Raw genomic sequence first — 21,309 nt, 5'->3', positions numbered from 1 at the left:
TCCCATGATGTGCCTCCATTTCTGCACCTCCAGAGGCCAGTGGGGACCCTCAGAAGATACTGGGAGCCAATCCCCTGGATAGGGCATTTCTCACCGGCCGGGCCAAGGGCTGGGGTGGAAGAGAGTGATCACACTGACGCCAAGTCGGCTGGTGCCTCTGCCCCCCGGTTCCTGGCTGGCTGGTTTCTTTAAATGAGACACTGGAAAGAAGCTGACGATTCTGTCCTCCCAGCCCAGGCTGCTATTGAGGGCGCTGTGTTTTTAAAGCCTCACAGCCAGACTTGGAGGCTTAGCGACTCCCCTGCCCGAGCACAGTGCCTGGAATATAAACGGCTGCCACGGTGTAATAATAGAGTTCCTTCTTGGGCTTCCTGGGCTCGCTGGAGCTCCCACTCGTCTCTGCTGGGAACAGCAGACTTGGCCAGGGAAAGGTGGTTCTGCACCCTGGGGGGCTCCCTCAAGGCCAAGGATAGGGAGGCCTGGGGGAGGGGAAACCATAGATGGCGGCCTCAGGGGTCCGGCGTGGACCTAATCTCTGAATGGGGGTGGCTCACTGACTCACCCTCCTCCAGAAGCTTCTTCCAGGCTGCTTGCAAAAAGCTCTGTCCATGGTAATCACGTTCCCCCAGCCCTCTCTAATAAACTGGAAAGTAAGGATTAAGTAGCTGAGCTTGGTGCTGAGTTTCCCAGGGACCAGGCTGGTTGCCTGGCGGCTGGACGCTAAGCCTGTGCCTGGCTCCCCACGGCTCCCTTTTCCCCATCCTTCATGCCCTTCTCCAGCCCTTCCTCCGACCACCAATGTCACATTTCTCATGGCTCAAAAGAGCAGAAGCAGAGGGAAAGCAGACTGGAGGGATTGATTCTTGGGCTTAGGACCTGCCCCAGCTGTGGCTGCCTTCCGCTTTTGTGCTGGGTTATGGCCAGGCTGACCCTTCTGGGTCCCCCCTCCTGCACATAAGACTGTCCAGTCACAGTGCTGTGACCTCCTCTTGGGAGGACAGTTACTGTGACTTGATCTTTCCCCTAGTGGTAGTGATGGATTGCACTATGACACCCACACCCTGGGGCACTTTTCCTCTTATGAATGTGGCAGTCATTTCTGAGACCTCAACAAGGAGGAGGGGTGACAGCAGAGGCCAGGACTAGGTAGTGAAGCACACGTGGGGCTGCATGCCCATCGTGGCTTCAGAAGGCAGGCACAGATGTCCCATGTAAATATAATCCTCCAGGAAAAGAAAGAAAATCACAATTCATGGCTCCTACTTCTAGAAACCAAGAGTTTCAAGTGAGAAATGCAGACAAGAAAAAATACTGGTTACTTACGATGTTCTTCTGAATGCATAGATTACAAAGTGGAGTAGGAAGCTCACAAAGGCCTTTCTCCATTTTGCTGGTTTGGATCAAGAGCTGGCTGGTGTTTCTTGGATGAAATAGAAAGGAGACCTGGGCTGTGTCCCCAGTCCCCTCACTGCCCTTAGCTGCACACACACAGTGCCTCCCTGGTTCCAAACTTCAGAAGGACCACTTCAGAGGAACATGAAGACATTTCTCCCCTGCAGCCATCGGCGTGGCCATCTCCCACCTCTCCGGGCTTGGCAACTTGCGGTCTGGCTTTGGGGACAAGGAGGGAGCTACTGACACCCAAAGAGGACTTTCCCTGGGGTCAGCCTGAGGCACCGCGGGAACGGGGCGCTGTGCCCGGCCTCGGGTTGGAATCCGGCTCTGATAGGCAGCGTGCTGGCTGCGTTTCTGCCTGTGTTTGTTAGGGTGGTGCCAGCTGCTGGGACACACAAGTTCACCATTTCAGAGCCTTGTCCCAGGAGTGGTTTATTTCTTGTCTGACCTGGATGTCTGTGGTTAGTGGCTGGGTCCTTCCATCTTGAGGCTCCCCCATCTTGCAGGGCCTCAGAATCCTGTTTATCCAGCTGGTAAAAGGATCTGTCGAGAAGACATATCTGTTTCTTACCTGCTTTGGTCTGGAGGTGTCACCATGACACTCCTTCACCAGTCATGCGGTCACACCTGGAGACTGTGTGGAAATGGAGAGGCCGAGAAGTGTAGGCCATAGCTGATAGCCATCTCTTTTCAACAGCTTTACACCAGCAGCTGCACGGGTGGGGAAGCACACAGTTTTGGTGGATAGCTAGCTTCCTGTCCCCTGGCCTCACCTGTGCAAGAAATGAATTACCTCTAGTGCAGCCCAGTCAGGGGGACTAAGGGGAATGAGGCTCCTGGTTTCTAGGAAACCAGGAGGGGTTGGGAGGTGGAGCTCGGCAGAGCTTGCCAGTGACTACGGCTGACCTCAAAGGGGAAGCTACAGGACCCAGTAAGAGACCTCAGCCATTGGAGGGCAGGGCTACTGTCGTCTGCTGTGGAGTGTCTGTAGCCCTTGCACCCAGCTGAGAACCCCTCTCGTGGTACGTGATCCATCAGCACTCATTGGCCGAATGAACAAATGCATCCTGACTTCCAGCAACCGGGTCTCCTGCGCTGTCTGTTTTCCTTGCCGCAGTTTTGTTTCCAGGCCCAGCTTCTTCTCCTCAACATAGGCTGCGCTGATGTCCTCTGCTAAGTAGGGCAGTGGTTCTCAAGTCTTAATTTGTGGATGCAAGGCAACCTGTTATGATATTCCAGCTGGAGGACCGGCAGTTCTCATTGTAAATTGTGTCTGAAAAATGTAGTTTCCCTGTTGCCTTTGAAGTCATGCTTTTAATGGGCAGAAGTGGGTATTTTAAGTAGCTCTAAGCCCTGATTAGAGCAGGGTGAAATCAGCATGGTGTGTTTGGGCTAAGTGGCTCAGCACCAAGATTTACTTGCTACTTCAGCTGTGGGTGATCCCACCTCATACACTCTGCTGTGAAGTCGTCATCCGTTCCTGGTTTAGGCATTCATCATTCATTCATGCATTCATAATTCATCCATCCGTTCCTTCATGTATTCCCAACATACCGACCCTATATCAAGCTCTGGGCTTGGAACTGAAGAGAAGAGTGGTGAAAAATACATAGTCATTTCTGACCTCCAGAAGCTCACATTTTTTTAGATGGCAGGGAGCACCAGTGGGCAAATATAGCAGTGTTTGTGGAATGTGAGATGCTTGTGGTTGTAGAATGTGAGACTATCTCGAGTTCCTGGGTGGACATGCAGCGGGGGCTGCCCTAGACCAGGGCCAGGGTCACACACGCTTCACTGGAAGGGTGAGGGCCTAGGTAAGGGAGTGCGGTGGTCACCCTGGGCAGGGGAAGCCACCTGTGCCGAGGACACGGAGGCATGGACAGGTGGAGAGCATCCCAGGAGACTTGTCAGCACAGCCCTCAAGGCAAAGGCCCAGCAGACAGGGGAGCATCGTGATGGGTTATGAAAGTCAGCACACACACGCACACACACACACGCACACGCGCGCACACGCACACACACCCAAACTCACCTGGAAAAAGCCGCACTATTTGCAAAATTCTAGTTTATCTCTGGGGCAGTGGGACACTGAGATTTCGTTGGCATGCTTCTTCTTGTGAAAGAAAAGTCTATTAGGGAGGATGTGGTGAGAGACACCTTACTCTTTTGGCTGGAAGGCTGGATTTTTCTGTGTATGCGTCAGGATTCTTTCATTAACAAATGCCAGAACCCTCACTGGCTTATGCAAAAGGGGAATTTTTGGCTCACATAGCCAGGAAGTATAAGCATAGAGGTGGCTTCAGTGCACGTGATCTAGACATCTGTGTGATGTCACCAGGACCTGGGACTCAGGCTTTCTATGCCCTGGCTCAGCTCTGCTCTGTTCGTACTTAACTTCCTTCTCTTCAGGCTCCCCCCACCCCACTCCCCTGGTTACCAGATGGTGTCCGCAGTTCTTAAGCCCACCCCTCTCCAAGGCCACAGCCCATGGAAGACCTAGGACTTTTTCCTCAGCACTCCATCCAAAGTCTGTTGCCTCCCAGAGATGCTGATCCAACCAGGTACCCATCCCTAAACTCGTCTCTGTGACCTGCCCTTGCTCTGTGCTGATTGGTTTGGGCCCGGGTCATGTATCCTCCCTTGAACCAGGGGTGGAGTCAATTTCCCCAGACGCTTTTGGACTGAGAGGGGGTGAAGGGGCGGATCCCTAGAGGATAAATGAATGGTAGCAAAAACAACAGCAAAAACAACAGAGAGGGCTTCCCTGGTGGCGTAGTGGTTGAGAATCTGCCTGCCAATGCAGGGGACACGGGTTCGAGCCCTGGTCTGGGAAGATCCTACATGCCGCGGAGCAACTAGGCCCGTGAGCCACAACTGCTGAGCCTGCGCGTCTGGAGCCTGTGCTCCGCAACAAGAGAGGCCGCGATAGTGAGAGGCCCATGCACTGCGATGAAGAGTGGCTCCCGCTTGCCACAACTAGAGAAAGCCCTCGCACAGAAACGAAGACCCAATACAGCAAAAATAACTTAATTAATTAATAAAAACTCCTACCCCCAACATCTTCTTAAAAAAAAGTTGTATAATCAAACACAATTCATCTAATATTTAATTCACCTAACAAAGTATTTGAAAAATTCATTAAAAAAAAAACAAGTGTCTACTATCTCTAACAGTGTCTTTCTTTTTTTTTTTTTTGAATCATGACTGTATTAGAGTTTCCAGAGAAGCAGAAACTACATATATATATCGAGAGAGAGAGAGAGATTGATTTTAAGGAATTAGGTCATGCAATTATGGAGGCTCCAAGTCCAAAATCAGCAGAGTAGGACCGCAGACTTGAGACTCAGAGGAGATCCCATGTCATAGTTCAAGTCCAAGGGCTTCTGCTACAGAATTCCCTCTGCCTTGGGGAGGTCAGGCTTTTGTTCTATTCAGTCTTCACCTGATCTGGTAGCCGCACACTTATATTTTAGGGGAGAGTCCGCTTCACTCAAAGTCCACTGATTTAAATGTTAATCTCATCCAAAAACACCCTCACAGAAACATCCAGAATACTGTTTGACCACATATCTGGGCACGGTGGCCCAGCCAAGTGGACACATCAAATTCACCATCACAGTGACCGACAGTAAGAAGTATGCTTACATCACACTCACGCATACACATATGTGGCTGAAACAAAAGTCTCACAAAAGTCTTATCCTTCCCAAATGTGGCATACTCTTATTTTTCTCTTCTATTTTATTTCATTAAAAAAGTACCTGTAACCTGCGCAGGTTACTAGACTGATGCTGGATTATGACTTGTCTTTTGAAACATCATCCTAGAAGACATTTTCTGGATGTTCTATTATCCCATGGCAAACATCCTGAGGAAAACAGGATTCTGTCCAGAGGGTCAGGGAAGGTACCGCGTGCCACCGAGGGAGACTTGAACAGATTGCCAAGTCACACTATCACTGGGTGTGACCCCAGCCAGGACCTGTCCCTGCTCATGCCTCTGTTTCCTTATCTATAGAGGCCGTATACTTACAAATGCCTCTTCTAGCTAACAGCGTTGCCAAGTACAGTACAATCAGAATGAGATAATATATGTGAAAACACTTTGTAAACTCTAAAGTAATTTCGTGAGGTAATTGCTATTTTTAAACTACGGTATAATAACTTTCTTCTGTGCCACTCAGGAATCTGAGAAGATGATGCTATTTCATGAAAATTAGTTTGAGCGCTTCACCACTTGCCACACAAAACAAAGCCCCAATTTCTCTAATCAAAATGATGATCAGCTTCTAAAAATGAGTCCCATCTCCCCTGAGATGATTCAGAATTAAAATTTGATTTCAAAGAGGGGGAAACAGCAGAGTGTTTGGGTTTGATTCAGAGACTTTCAGTTCTGTCTTCCCGTCCCATTCCCACCCTACCTAGTTCAGTGAGTCCTTCCGGGCCATCTTGGGATGACCCGGTTACATTATTTGCCTTGAAGAGTCAGAATTGGGCTGAATGCTACCTCTGATACTTTTGTTTTAAAACCAGCTGAGGGACTTCCCTGGCGGTACAGTGGTTAAGACTTTGTCTTCCAGTGCAGGGTTTGCGGGTTCGATCCCTGGTCCGGGAGTTAAAATCCCACATGCCCTGTGGCCAAAAAACCAAAACATAAAACAGAAGCAGTATTGTAACAAATTCAATAAGGACTTTAAAAATGGTCCACATCAAAAAAATCTTAAAAAAAACAAAAACAAAAACAGCTGAATGATGACCTGAGAGAGGTGGATGGGACCTGGAATCTCAATGAGGGTTTCCTAGGTTGAGTCATCACTTACATGGATAGATGGAACGGACACAACTGGAGACGTCCAGCTTTGCCAGGACGGAGAGCCTCAGGCTGCCCTGGAGGGCAGGGGTGGGCAGCTCTGCTCATCTGTGGGTCCTGTGCTGGGGTAGGAGGGCTGCAGCCGGCTCACCGCTGTGGCAGTGCCCGGTGGGGTCTCTGGTGAGGCAAGCTGAAGCCCACATCCCTGCTAGCTCCCCCTTCTCTTCCATTTCTCTTGTTTGTTCCATTTCTCTTGTTTGTTTGCTAATCCGCGTCTCTCGTGGTGTGTAGAATGAGAGGCTGGTTATTCCTATCACACATCATCATTTTCTGTGGGCTCCCCCCTCTCCAGGCGCAGTAATTTCGGCGTCCCCAGATGAGGGTGACAAGTGTTTGAGATGCATAACTGTGTCTCCTGTGTCTGTGTACAAGATGGAGAATGAGGCCTGGCACCTTTCTGCTCAGTAAATTTATAATTACAGGCTTCCTCGTCTTGCCTCTTGCAAAGCAGAGAGCTGTTGATTGGCTTGTGGGTCCGTGAGTGTGTACAGTAAGGCGGGGTGTGGCAGGCACACTTTCCCGGGGCTTGGCAGGTTCCAATACAGGGACGGCCAAAAGTTCCCTCCAGAGGGTCGGTGGCTGAGGCCTGATCCGCACCTGCCTGTCTGGAGTGAGGATGACCAGCCCTGCTGGAATCTGGTTGTTGGCAGTGGTGTTCTGAGAGCTGCGTTAGGCAGCAGAGAATATGGCACCCAAAGAGCGGGCTCCTGCAGACAAAGGCCAGGGAGCAGGTGCTGAAGTGGGTTCAGGTAAAGTCAGGAGACGTGGGAAGAGCCCTGGACTAGGAGGCCAGGGACTTGAGCTTAATCCCCTCCCCACCATGAACTCACTATGCGACCTCCTGCGGGTCCTTTAACTTCTGTGGATCACAGCTTCCTCATCACTAAAATCAGGGATTGGGGGCTTCCCGGGTGGTGCAGTGGTTGAGAATCTGCCTGCCACTGCAGGGGACACGGGTTCGAGCCCTGGTCTGGGAGGATCCCACATGCCGCGGAGCACCTCGCCCCATGAGCCACAATTACTGAGCCTGCATGTCTGGAGCCTGTGCTCCACAACAAGAGAGGCCGCGATAGTGAGAGGCCCGCGCACCGCGATGAGGAGTGGCCCCCACTTGCCGCAACTAGAGAAAGCCCTCGCACAGAAACGAAGACCCAACACAGCCATAAATAAATAAATAAAATTTAAAAAAATAAATAAATAAAATAAAATCAGGGATTGGGAATCATCAAACTGGATCATCTCTTTCAGCTCAAAAACTTCTAGATTCTTCTCTGATATTTAGATTTGCCCAGGCAATTCATGATGAACCAGCCTGACCTCCTGACCCCTCTTCACTCTAACAGAGATGGTGCCATCGGGCATTTTTTGATTCTAATCCTTTTCATCTTCTTTCACCCTTGTCAACAATAACAACTCTCGCTTAAGAAGCACTTACTTCGGGCCAGGAGAAGCCCTGTGCCGGGCACTTTCCAGCCCTTAATGCTTTCAGAGGGAAACAGTTGTGCCCACTGTGATGGGCATGACTTGTGAGGTTATGCCCTGGGAGTCCCTGGGAGTCTCCAGGGGCTTTGCTTTCCTCCTATAGAGCTGGTATTGCCGGGTGATGTCCTGGGATTTCTGTGGGGGGGAACTTATGTGGGTTAAACTGGGCTTCTGAGGGCTCTGGAATTGTGCTTTCCTAGAAATAGGACGGGCTTTGCAATGATGCAAAGCTGGGTTTCAACCCCAGCTCTGCCACTTATGAGCCATATGCTATTGCAGAGCTAGTTTCCTCACCTGAAAAGCAGGTCAGACACTCCTGACCCCAGCGAACAGTTGTCTGAGGAGTGAGGTAATGGGTGTGCAAGCATTTGCCTTGGGGCCTGGGGTCCCATGAATGATGCACAGATGCTGATGCTCCTCCTCGCCTCCAGCCCCTCTTCCTGCCAGTCAGGAAAGAGTTCTTGAGTCTCCACTCCATGTCAGGTGTGGGTCTAGCACTGTGGACACACTAGTGAGCAAGGCAGGGCCCCCCACTACCCCCACGGAGCTCACAGGCCTCAGCTCCAAACTCAGTTCTTTAAGCAAAGGCTAAATCGACAGGAGCGCGGAGGCTTCTCCCTGGGAGCGGCGGCTGAGCTCTTTTCCTTTAAGTTTCTTCCCTCAGCACTGTGCGTCTTAGTCTCAACCTCCCAGGGGCACCCTGACGAGGTCCTGGCTCCCTCTCCAGCCCTATCTCCTCCCGCTTTCCAGACACACTCTTCCTGGCGTTCACCCTGGTTGAAATGCCCTTGCTGTGGCTTCATGGACCCCTTCCCAAGGAGGCCCTTCCTTTCCAGCTCTGCAGGTCCTCTCCAAGTTCACGGCTCAGCCCAAGTGCCATCGCCTCTCCAAGGCCTCCCACAGCCTTCTTCTTGCTCCCTAGCCCGGGGTTAGAGGTCAGCTGTCCTCACCTGAGCTCTCGAAGTCCGTCATGTAACGTTTCACCGTCTGAGTAATTGGATTCTGGCGGTGTCTGCCCCCCTGACTCTGGGTTTTTCAAGGGCCTGGTCCAGCCTCGGCCATCCTTGGATCCATGGTGTCTTGCTCGTTTGGAATGTGCCCTAAGCCTACGTTTGCCATGTGGGGGAAGAGATGAAGGCCCTCCGCTCACAAGACTGCTGTTGGTCCTGGGTGTGCCAGTTTCCTTCCTCTGATGTTTTCTTGAGAATGTTTGTGGTTTTCATTGGGAATGAAAACGTCAATGTCAATGTCATTGTCAGCTGATGACGTCAAGTGTTTGTTTTGCTTTCCTTCTTCTTTCTTCTCTTGGTTTCCATCTAACCTTGTGCTCTCTCTGCTTGTGGGAGGGGCAGATAGGTTTCTTTGGCTCAGCCATCTACCTCTTTCCATTACCTTGTTTCTGAGTTGTTTGGGAGGGGGAAATGAGAGAAATCCCACAGAGCTGAGATGTCTCCGAATAAGATGTAGGCCATTCCTGCCCAGATTTCTCCCAAACTGGAAGAAATATGAAGCCGTCCTCTGGAAACACACGCAGAAAAGAATCTTGAATAGAAATGAATGAGACCATTAGGATGGAAAGCTATTTTGTTCCACGGGGAGTTATTTATTTATTTGCTTATTTGTTTATTTATTTATTTACTTGACCACTTTTCTTAAAGCATTTGTTCTCTGCCTTTAATGAAAACGTCTCAAAGGAGGCCTCACCCTGGGCAGCGGCCAAGACCTGCCTCATTAAAATGACGTCGGGGGACTTCCCTGGCGGTCCAGTGGTTAAGACTTCGCCTTCCGACGCGGGGGGTGCGGGTTTGATCCCTGGTCGAGGAACTAAGATCCCACATGCCTCGCAGCCAAAAAAGCAAAACATAAAAAAAACCAAAAGCAATATTGTAATAAATTCAGTAAAGACTTAAAAAAAAATGAAAAATACAAAATGACACTGGGGCTCAGACCTGGGCAGTGCGCCCAGAGGACCTGGTGGCTGCCTCAGAGTAAAGGGATCCGGGATGTGGGTTGTTAATTTGGCCTCATGCACTGTCCAGCAGGGGGGAGGTGCAAAGGAGAAGCTTCCCCTGCAGTAGGTGCAGACCCAGAGGGCCAGGGCTGTAATGGACAGCCCCCAAAACGGTTGTTTGAACTAGTCTTCTGTGCATAAACAGTCACTGGTGGACGTCCCCGTCTGTGCCTGGCTGGGGTAAACTGAGATGTTTTAGCAGGACAGCATGAGAGTCTGCCATGGACTTGGACAGTCCTGGTCCTGGTTTCAGTTGGCCTCTAGGGCTTTTAGCTGTGCAACCTGGATTACTCCCCTCGGCTGTAAGGTGGGAGTGTCAGTAGTACTTATATCACAAGGCTCCTAGTCAGGGGCCCGGCAGGAAACATTGTACATACAAATCAGGTCATTTGCACAAAGGTTAATAGAGGGGGTCTTGACACGTGTCTCCTTAGAGGCAGGGCAGTGTTTGGGGGCGAGAACGTTGAGGCCCGTTCCCTCCCCTAGGACCAAAGGGAGGCGGGCAGGAGGTGGTTCCCAGGACCTGCAGCCCCCCTCCCCTCCTCCTAGCCTCTCCCCCTCCCACTGGGCTTCGGCTGATTCTCCCCACTGGCTGCACCTAACCAGGCCCAAGGGCAAGGAGCCTGCAGAGGTATAGTCCATACAGGTCAGCCTCCTGGGCATGGAGAAGGGTCGAGAGCAGATCTGGAGGGGCAGATGGAAGATGCTCTGCATTGAGGGTTTGTTAAGATGAAATGAGAGTCTCTGGGAGGTGCTGGACCGTGGCTGGTGCAAAATCAGGCGTTCTGTGGGCAATGGCTGTTTATCATCATCATCATCACCATCATCACCGTTATCGTTGTTGTCACTGTTGCTAGTCTTGTTACTAGTGCTATTACTGAAGTGCCCTCCTGCTGCCACCCAGCTTGGGCACTCATACCCACACACTGGGGACTGGCTCCCTTGGCCCCAGCGTCCCCCACTGCAGGTCTGTTTCAGCGTGTGCAGGATGCTTTGAGGGCCCAGCCAGACAAGCTGTGGGGTGAAACTAAGTCTCTGCCTTTGTCAACCAGCATCACGTCTTTCCTTTCCCCCCGCCGTAGGGAGCCTGCACCCCTCCCTCGACACTGCTGTGCCGAGTGTGACCGTGACCCGAGGACGCGTCTCTGAAATGAAAGCCATGCCTTGGAATTGGACCTGCCTGCTCTCCCACCTCCTAATGGTGGGGATGGGCTCCTCCACTCTGCTCCCCCAGCAGCCACCCCTGCTGCCCCAGAAGCGGTCTTTGGTCACGTTCCGCGGGGAGCCCGCCGAGAGCTTCAACCACCTGGTGGTGGACGAGAGGACAGGGCACATTTACGTGGGGGCCGTCAATCGGATCTACAAGCTCTCCAGTGACTTGAAGGTCCTGGTGACCCACCAGACCGGGCCGGACGAGGACAACCCCAAGTGCTACCCTCCCCGCATTGTCCAGACGTGCAACGAGCCCCTGACCACCACCAACAATGTCAACAAGATGCTCCTGATCGACTACAAGGAGAACAGGCTGATCGCTTGCGGGAGCCTGTACCAAGGCATCTGCAAGCTGCTCAGGCTGGAGGACCTCTTCAAGCTGGGGGAGCCTTTCCACAAGAAGGAGCACTACCTGTCGGGGGTCAACGAGAGTGGCTCTGTCTTTGGGGTGATCGTCTCCTACAACAACCTGGACGACAAGCTCTTCATTGCCACGGCCGTGGACGGGAAGCCGGAGTATTTCCCCACCATCTCCAGCCGGAAACTGACCAAGAACTCAGAGGCGGATGGCATGTTCGCGTATGTCTTCCACGATGAGTTTGTGGCCTCGATGATCAAGATTCCTTCGGACACTTTCACCGTCATTCCCGACTTTGATATCTACTACGTCTATGGCTTCAGCAGCGGCAACTTTGTCTACTTTTTGACGCTTCAGCCTGAGATGGTGTCTCCCCCCGGCTCCACCACAAAGGAGCAGGTTTATACGTCTAAGCTCGTGAGACTTTGCAAGGAGGACACGGCCTTCAACTCCTACGTGGAGGTGCCCATTGGCTGTGAGCATGGCGGGGTGGAGTACCGCCTGCTGCAGGCTGCCTACCTGTCCAAAGCTGGGGCCGTGCTCGCCCGGACCCTCGGGGTTCGCCCAGAGGACGACCTCCTCTTCACCGTCTTCTCCAAAGGCCAGAAGCGGAAAATGAAATCCCTGGACGAGTCGGCCCTGTGCATCTTCGTCCTGAAGCGGATCAATGACCGCATTAAGGAACGGCTGCAGTCCTGCTATCGGGGCGAGGGCACGCTGGACCTGGCCTGGCTCAAGGTGAAGGACATTCCCTGCAGCAGCGCGGTGAGTCCGGGGAGGGCCTGTGGGCCGGGATGGCACGGTGTCGGGACCTAGGCTGTGGCCTCCATGGGGTGTGAATCATGTGTCCCATTTTGTAGATGAGACAAGTATGTCCCACCTCTGGGTCTCACTGGACTCGGATAATCACCAGCTCAAGCCTGCTGTGACCATGGCACTGAGCTTAGAAGAGTCAGAGCTGGAGCTAAATACAGATGTCCTATCAGCACTTTTCTCTCTTCTGGTTGGCTCACTGGCTGCAAGAGGAGGGGCTGGAATAGGTGGAGCTGTGTGCTATAGATGCCACGTGCACCGGGCGTTCTTGAAGGCCGCACTGTCGTATGCGGTGACTTGAGAGGTGTACCCACCTTCTTACCGACCATGCTGCAAGTCACTCTCCTGGGGGCTTAGAATAAAAACAGTGGGTGGTGGAGGCAGGGCTTAGAGTAAAACCAGTACCGGGAGTAGGGAGGCAGTCATTTTACGTTTGGGGTGGATGTAGAACTTCAGGAGAGGTACGTTTGTAGCCCCTGCGTAGCTTTAGGAAATGGGAAGATAAGATCAGAAGAAGTAGGGTGAGAGTCCAGTGAACATAGAGGGGAAAACAGTTTTCTAAGCTTGCTTGGAAAACTGTATTTATTAAGTATCTTCCGTGCGCACAGGCTCATGGAAGAAACATGTCACGGTGTCCAGAGCAGCCATGGAGCAGTGCTGGGTGACAGAGGGCTGAAGGAAACCAGGGGACGGGGAGAATGAAGGGTTGGTTTAGGAGGCCTGCCCAGGGCCCGTGGGCCCTGAGGGACAGACCGGACCTCGGAACTGCTGGGCAACGACCGGTGCCACGGATGACACAGCCTCCTGCCTCTCCCAACATAACTCACTTGTGACCCAATGTGAAAAGCATCTGCCTTTCTGTGGCTTGACTTCTGTTCATCCTCATTGTTGTTTTTTTCTCAACCATTCTTAAAGTGACTTGGAAGGCTCAGCTGTTGGCATCTTCTATGCCCCGTGTCACTTTCCTTTCCCTTTTTCTTTTTTATTGTCCAGTTGAAAAATTATGAACCTAGTTGGAGAAAGTCTATCCTATAGTCTTAATGTAGGGAGAAGAAAGGACAATTTAGTCATCAGGTAGACGTATGCACGGGCATGGATGTGATTCTTGACTCCTAGTCAAACTTTGGTGGAATTCCATATTAGGAAAATGTACTTGGATTGATTTAAGAAGTGCAGGTTTCTTTTCATGAAATATGGCTGCTTGCCAAGCAGACCTCAGAGGGCACTGGCACCCATACCTCCAGCACGCAGTGAGGCCATTCCTCGGGGCTGTGGGGTTTGGGGGAGGGGGAGGGGAGAGGGAGGAGAAAGAAGGAACTCACTTGTGCCCCAAGGTTTCTCTTTGGTGCCCTAGCGTTTAGGCTTAGGCTGTTTTCTGGTGGTGAGTTTTCCAGTTACCTGGGCTGATACTAAAAGATGCCGTTTCTTCTTGGGGGTTCTGGAAAGCCAGGAGACCCCTAGTGTCGCAAAGGAAATGGGAGAGGCACCACGCACCAAAGAAGGAAGCAACACGTTGACTATCATTGCCAGGCCAGAGAACTGAGGGGAGTCCCCTGTATGTGCTGAGCCCTAGCAGGTGACATATCTTTTGGAGACTTTGGTTTGGGCAGTAGGTGATCCACTCAAGAGAGTCTGTGAGACTAGTTTATGAACTTGGGGGTCGTGGACTGCTCCCACATGAAGGCGATGAGTGACAGGCCAGGAGGTGTGCTTTGTGTATGTATATTACACACTCAGACGTAGGTCCCTGGGGAGATGCCCTAAAGAGTGTTGGCATGGGGAAGGTGCCCAGAGATCCCTTGGTCTGTACCTTCATTCTGAGGCCCAACAACTTGAATGAGTTGCCCCCGGTCATAGAATTTGTGAGTGAATAGCAGAGACCGCATTTGAAGAGAACCACCACCCCCCTTGCCTCTCGCCACCACGCTTGCACACGTGCACATACATACACACTCCTACACACATGCATGTGCACGTACACAAGAAATACCCTCACAAGCACTCATATATACACCTGTGTTAGAAAATAGCAAGCTTCTGCTGTGTGCTTACTAAACAGCTAGTTCTTTTGAGATCAGAGGGGTTGGCTATTTTTACTGCAGAAAACTTTCTCCAATCCTGTCTTTTTGGGCAATGCTTTTGGGAGTAAAATCAGCTGCGGAGATCAGCCTGGCTGCCCATGGGCAAGCATTTGTCTCGCCCTTGCTCCCTGCCACAGTACAAAAAGCCAAATTCATCACGGGAGCCTGCAGAGCTGCAGGTCCTAACATCCGCCTGGTCGGCCTTGGAGAGAACAGAGGGAAGGCAGCTTTGCAAGACAGGCTAGTGCCAGGACTGGGAGTAATGGAGCCAGATAGCAAGCTTTTGATTTTTCTTTGGGCTTTAATTCGCCTTTTCAAGTTCGAGGCAAGTTCAGGGCTGAGAGCAGAAAGGAGGAGGCCAGGAGCTCCGCACAGGGCTGAGGCTGTCTCCCCAGCCCGTCGAAAAGGCCACACCAGCTTTTAATGCACAGTATCAGTTTCCTTTGATTCAGCCCATACTCGAGTTAGTTTGCTCTGGGGCTTGGCTACGGTTCTTTTGGCCTCAGCTCAGACCACGCAGGCCAGGCTCCTGAGTGTCCCCGTTGAGGAGCCCTCACAGGCTCCTCAGAGTTTGCAAACCCAGCTTTTTCCTGCCCTCATTCATTCACAAGGCCGTTGGATTCCTTTCCTTCTTGCCTTCTTACCTTGAGGCAGGGGAGGGATGAGATGAATTCTAGAGTTCTTTTTTGCCTCTGAGTCCAGGATTCCCTTGAGGCCTGGGAAGGGGAACCAATTCTCAGGTGGCCTCTGTCCCGCGGCGTTTCAGCTGCAGGAAAGTGGGGGAGGGGAGCATAAAGCCCAGGAGGCTGACTTGAGGACTTGTTTTTTGTAGGGTTGGGTGTCCCTTGTGGGTTTTGTCATAGTTACAACTCAAAGAGCTTGAAAAGTGGTTCATTTTAAAACTGAGATATAATTGACATGTAACACTGTATTAGTTTCAGGTGTACGGCATAATGGTTCAATATTTGTATATATTGCAAAATGATCACCAGAAGAGTCTATAGTTAACACCCATCACCATACATAGTAACACATTCTTTTTCTTATGATGGGAACTTTCGAGATCTACTCCCTTAGCAACTTTCAAATATACAGTACAGTATTATCCACTATGTCACCATGCTGTACATTACATCTCCAGGACTTACTTTATAACCGGTATTTTGTACCTTTTGCCCAGTGACTCATTTTTATTGTGCTCCTGTTGTCCTAATTTCCTAAGCTAGAATGCTTGTTCCATGGTGCTCTTCAGGCTTTTCTGGTCTCTTCGTTTCCTGGGATTCACATTCCTTCCCCTGAACTCATGCCTCCAGGACTCAGAGCAGGCAGTAGTATGAGCCCTGAGGCTCCACCCCCTCCCCAGGTCCCAGCTGTGTTTGGCTGTGTTCAGGGAAAATGGGGTCGGAGCCTGCCATGCATGGGGCGTTGGTGGAGCCACGTGGTGGCCCACAGCCTGGTGACCAGCTGGGGGGAGAAGCTTAGGGCTGGGAAGCTGGAGCTCGATCTGCAGGCCTCCAGGGAGCAACCTGTTGTCTCTATTCCAGGAGAACCAGAGAGGCTGGCTGAGCCCCTATCACAGATAAGGGCCAGCCGGCCGGGAGTGTCCTCCTCTTGGGACTGTGTCCCTGTGAAAGTCAGCGCATGTTGCAAACGAAAATCCTGGAGTGGGCGTTGGGTGTAGAGGCTGGGGAAGCAGCCCAGGTGTTTGCTGGTGCTTGGGGGAGGGGGGGGGAATGGAAGCAACGTACAGTTTTGCCTTCTGGCCCTTTTTTTTTTTTTTTTTTGCGGTACGCGGGCCTCTCACTGTGGTGGCCTCTCCCGTTGCGGAGCACAGGCTCCGGACGCGCAGGCTCAGCGGCCATGGCTCACGGGCCCAGCTGCTCCGCGGCATGTGGGATCTTCCTGGACCGGGGCACGAACCCGTGTCCCCTGCAGCGGCAGGCAGACTCTCAACCACTGTGCCACCAAGGAAGCCCTACCATTCTTTCTTGTGTCCTGTTTTTTCCCAGCTTGGATGGAAAGAGGTATCCAAGAACAAACGGGCTGGCGTCTGAAAAATTACTCTAAGGACCTCAGGAGGGCCTGTGCAGAAGGAGGGTCCTAGAGGGATCAGCCAGGGCTCCTCCAAGTGTGTCTTAGGACTTGGGAGACTGTAATCACCCTAAGGCCTTTTGCTGGTGAGCATCCAGGGGCGGGGTTAAGGATAATGATGTAATTTCTTTGTTTCTGCTGCTCAGCCCTGAGATGGTCTCTATCTTTGGTGCCTTGGAAGGCTGCTCTCTGAGGTCCCCAAACCCTCTGTCTGCAGAGCAGTGACAATTGAGACAAGGAGCTCATAGCCTGAGGCTCTTGTCATGTGCCACGGCCCTGAGCAGGCCAAGGCGACAGCTCTCAGCCCCTTTCTGGGAGCCCCGACACTCCTGACCTGCAGTGGGACTGCTGGGCTGGAGGCTGTGCTGTTGAGGCCCAAGGCTCTTGTGTTCTATGCGGGCCGAGAGGGCCGGTGTCCTGGAGGCCCCCGGGCACGGCTATCTATATCTCCTCACCCTTTCTTCAGTCTTTGGGGTCACCTCACGGGACACTAGCCCTTCTGCCTCCAAATGAGTTAATGAATGGATGAAACTCTCATTAGGCCCTTGGCAATGTACCCTCTCCTGGTTGGTGCCAAGAATCATGACATGGCATCAGTCTCCAGGAGCCTAGGAGTCCAGGAGAGAGACGCATGTGTGTCAGGAACGAGGGCTGTGGCCATGAGAGTGACTGTCACTCATGCCACTTAAGTCTTCCCTAAGTTGAGAAATGGATGTAGGAGTCAGGCAGCATCAGCTTTAGTGCTGAGAAGCCTGGATGAGCAAAAATCAGCTGCTTATTCGCCCCCTCAAGACTCGAACTTAGAACTTAGAAGACGTCGGTCCGTGGGGCGGAACTTAGAAGACGTCGGTGCGTGGGGCGGAACTTAGAAGACGTCGGTGCGTGGGGCGGAACTTAGAAGATGTCCGGTGCGTGGGGCGGAACTTAGAAGATGTCCGGTGCGTGGGGCGGAACTTAGAAGATGTCCGGTGCGTGGGGCGGAACTTAGAAGACGTCGGTGCGTGGGACGGAACTTAGAAGACGTTGGTGCGTGGGGCGGAACTTAGAAGACGTCGGTGCGTGGGGCGGAACTTAGAAGACGTCGGTGCGTGGGGCGGAACTTAGAAGACGTCCGGTGCGTGGGGCGGAACTTAGAAGACGTCGGTGCGTGGGGCGGAACTTAGAAGATGTCCGGTGCGTGGAGCGGAATTTAGAAGATGTCGGTCCGTGGGGCGGAGACTGTCACCGGCGTGACCGCCTCACACCTGTCCAGCCTCAGTAGCGGGGGCAGAGAGTAGTGGCCTCCGAGCCGCCCGACAGTCCCCCTGGGGAGTCCGTGTGGCGCCTGACAGTTTACAAAGGGCTTCATCGCCTCCTCTTCTCTCAGCAGTTCTCGGGATAATAGGAAAGGCAGACATCCTGTCCAGTTGAGGAGATGGAGGAACGGAAAAGTCAAGTATTTCACTGAAGGTAATGTAGCTGGTGGACTAGAGCCTTCTTTGCATCCTAATTCTCAGCCAGGTGCTCTTCCCGCTGGTGTTTCTCCATGACGCAGAGGTGGTACCTGGGCTGGGATGATGCACGGCACAGAGCCGTCTGGCATTGCAGGGCGTTTGCCTTGCTGGGCCCTGCAGCACTAAGTGCCAATGGGACTGGACTCTGCAGTCACTGCGGGGACTAGGAAACCCCTCACATTTCCAGAAGCCCCTGACTGAGAGCCATTGCCAGACCAGGTGCCTGCCTGAGTTCAGGGTTTACTCACCAGCCCTGCTCAGTCTCGCAAGGTTCACAGAGGCACCTGGGACCGAGCTTTTTATTTTCAACCCCAAGCTTCGCTTCATATCCAGCAGCGGCGAGTGGGAAAGGAGAACCCCGTTTGTGTGTGCTGTTGCTGTGGTTCATATCCATTGCTCTCCGGCAGGGCAGCCCTGGGAGGAGACAGGGTCACCCCCTGGACGCGGGCTGGCCTCCCAGCCCAGCCTGGACGGTCACGCCGTTCGGTCTGGCGCCTGGGATCCTGAAACTCCACCAGAGTGCGTATCCGGAATGGCCAGGCAGCCACCCCAGGCTCCGGGTGCCGGTTTCTGCCCGTCTGCTCGGGCTGTTTTCTTTTCCTGTCAGCAGGAAGTGCAGCTCTGACTGGATGGGTATGTCCTGTTGTTTGTGGCGCAAGGCAGGCCTTTCTCTTTCTGCTCAGCGGCAGTCCTGGAACTTCTGCTCCTGTCTCCCCCATGCCTCCTTCCCCAACTCCAGTTCACCTCGCACACACGCGCACGCACACACACACACACATACACACACACGGGGGCCATTAAACATGCACCGCATACACCACACTCAAGTCCCAGTGACAGCACACATCACAAATCTCCTTCCACATCAGCCCAGGCCCTCACCCCTCACCCCTCACCCCTCACAGCCCACTGACCCCGTACTCCAGACTTGTGTTTTAGCAGTGGGCTGGGAGGTGCTGCCATACCACAGACCCTGTCTTTATTCAAGTTTCCCCCCCTCCCCTTGAGGTGGCTCCTGTTCCAGGTATTCAGGTGAAAAGGACACCCACCTCTTTCTCTCTGGCCAGCAGAATTTGCAATTAAAGTTGCGTCTCAGCCAGGTACACGTGGTGCTTTGGGGGCCAGGATGGTGGCTGAGCCCTGGGTGATATGCTGGGCCTGATGAGAGGAAGGGGCTTGAGGCTGGCCTCCTAGGCTGGGCATGACCTCCCAGGACACCACCCTGGAGCCCATTGGACCAGCAGGGAGGGTGACGAGACCCAGGAATCACATCTGCAGACAGTTAACACAGACAGCTGCCACGACCTCAGGGCGGGGTTTACCGAGCGGTGGTTAGGATGTGAGGCCGGCAATGCCATGTCCTAACACCGAGAGAACGACTTCATGAAGCCCTGCACAGAGGCATACACCCCTATACACACACCCACGTGTTCACATGCATCCTCTCTGCTCTGGATATATGAATCACTTTCTCATGGTGTCTGTTCCCCGTCGTTTCTGTGTGTCTGTCGCTCTCTGCTGTGTTTCACTCTCTCACTTCCACTCACACTCTGGGCACAGTCATCCCTGAGGCTCCCTCTTTCTGTGACGTATCCTCCCTCACACCTCCACACTACACACAGCAGCTAACACACAGATTTCTCTCCCGTGTACACACACGCGCACACACACACACACACACACCCAGATGGTGTGCGACAGCCCAGCCCAGATTGGCAGCCAGGCCTCTCATTCAGTCAGCACACAGACTGGCCTGACTTATCCATCCAGATCTGCATTTCTGGGCCTTTCCTTCAATTCCCGTCATCCTCACAGGGTGGCGTCTTGGCCGGGATGCTGGCCTGGGAGCTTGGGCCTCTGGGTCTCAGCCAGGTCCAGCTCGTGAGAGATCACTGAGCTGGTGAGCGGTTTTCCTTTTTGCTTTAAATTATACATTTCACCTTCTAGAAGGAGGTGATAAAACAATATCCCTTTAATAAAGTCTGCTGAGACTCCTAGGGAAAGAGAAATACAGAGAGACATGAATAAATGATAGTCACCGAGCACCTTATATTTGTAGAACACGAAACATCTCATAGCATCATCAGTGTAGTCTCCTTTGGTTACAGTAACCACCTGATGAGACAGAAGGAGACTTAATAATATTGCTGTGATTTCATACTGATATTTTTTCTCCACCAGTACCTGCTTTTGAGAGATTTGGGCTGTGCCTAACCCAGATGTTGTGTTCAGAATCCCAGGCCTGGAGCGTGCCCCATTCGCCTTCCCTGCCATCCAGCACGTGTTATGAATGCTAAGTTAAGGCCTTTGAAGGAGAGGATACATTTCCAGCCAGATCCTCCCTGCTGTCACCTTCACGTGCCCCTTAGTTTCGTAAGGCAGAAGGGAATGACTACACGTTGGCGCACGGCGCTTGCTTCATTTCATTAACAAAGTTAGTGGAGGGCAGGAAAAAAGACAACTCATGGAGTTCTCCATTCGGCCTCTCAATTTACATTTCTTTCCTGGTGGATTGGGCCCCGCATGCTGTCCATGTGTTTGAAACGGGATCAGCGGGGGAAAAGAAAGCCCACATCTTTTCCCAGTCTCGGTGTCATTACTGTGTCTCTGTCAGCGTTCCAAAATATAATGGGATTTGTTCAGCTGATTTATCCTGCGTGCAGGCAACATTGTCCAGACCCACACTCGGGCCTGAGGAGCAAAGAGGGGAAGATGCACAACAACGCGAGTGGGGCTAATAAAATTTATTCCCGCTAACAAGGGAATGACCTACCCCATAATTCAGCCTGGCGATCGGGACCACTGCTTCCCAGTGCCCGCTAGAAAACACACAGACTTAATCATTGTGGTGTGCCCTGCTCCAATTACAGTCCTGGTGGCAGCTGAGCTTGTCTGCAGTAAACAGGGAGAGAAGCGGGAACGTGGGATTGATGGGCTGGGTGGGATTTCTTTGCCCTTGACAGGCAGCCACTGGGGACCTCTGAAGCTTAAGGTACAAAAGGAAAGGGACAGCACCCAAGTGGTTTTTTTTTTTTTTTTTTTTAGTTTCTGCTTTATAACAAAGTGAATCAGTTATACATATACATCTGTTCCCATATCCCTTCCCTCTTGCGTCTCCCTCCCTCCCACCCTCCCTATCCCACCCCTCCAGGTGGTCACAAAGCACCGGGCTGACCTCCCTGTGCTATGGGGCTGCTACCCACTAGCTATCTACCTTACGTTTGGTAGTGTATATATGTCCATGCCTCTCTCTCGCTTTGTCGTTTTGCTTGGAACCATTCCAAGGCCTTCCCTGGTCTTTTCCAGGGGCCCAGCTTTGGCTTCTGGACTAGTCCCATCACGGAGGTCACCTGCAGAACTGGGCTAGTGGATTTTCATTCCTGATTCTTTTGCTTGGCCTGCCTGTATCTCCAGTCATGGTGTCGTGGCCCTCTCTCCTTACCAGAGGGAGGAACGCAGGGCTCTCAGCAGCTGAGCTAATGAGGAGCAGGTCAGGGGTTCAAT

The 21,309-nt window shown here is 52.4% G+C and overlaps 1 protein-coding gene across 3 annotated transcripts in view; it reads left to right on the top strand.

The window, feature by feature from the left end:
- Window positions 1–21,309, top strand: part of PLXNA4 (plexin A4) — a 627,343-nt gene that overhangs the window by 217,797 nt on the left and 388,237 nt on the right. For all 3 annotated transcript variants that reach the window (XM_060108908.1, XM_060108911.1, XM_060108910.1), the window contains exon 2: window positions 10,840–12,092. In XM_060108908.1, the coding sequence (XP_059964891.1) occupies window positions 10,840–12,092 (1,253 nt within the window). The remainder of the gene's footprint in view (window positions 1–10,839; window positions 12,093–21,309) is intronic.

The sequence above is a fragment of the Mesoplodon densirostris genome, chromosome 9, assembly GCF_025265405.1.
Source record: "Mesoplodon densirostris isolate mMesDen1 chromosome 9, mMesDen1 primary haplotype, whole genome shotgun sequence".
Lineage (NCBI taxonomy): Eukaryota > Metazoa > Chordata > Mammalia > Artiodactyla > Ziphiidae > Mesoplodon > Mesoplodon densirostris.
The sequence above is the reverse complement of the archived record's forward strand: the minus strand, read 5'-3'. Positions and strand labels throughout refer to the sequence as shown.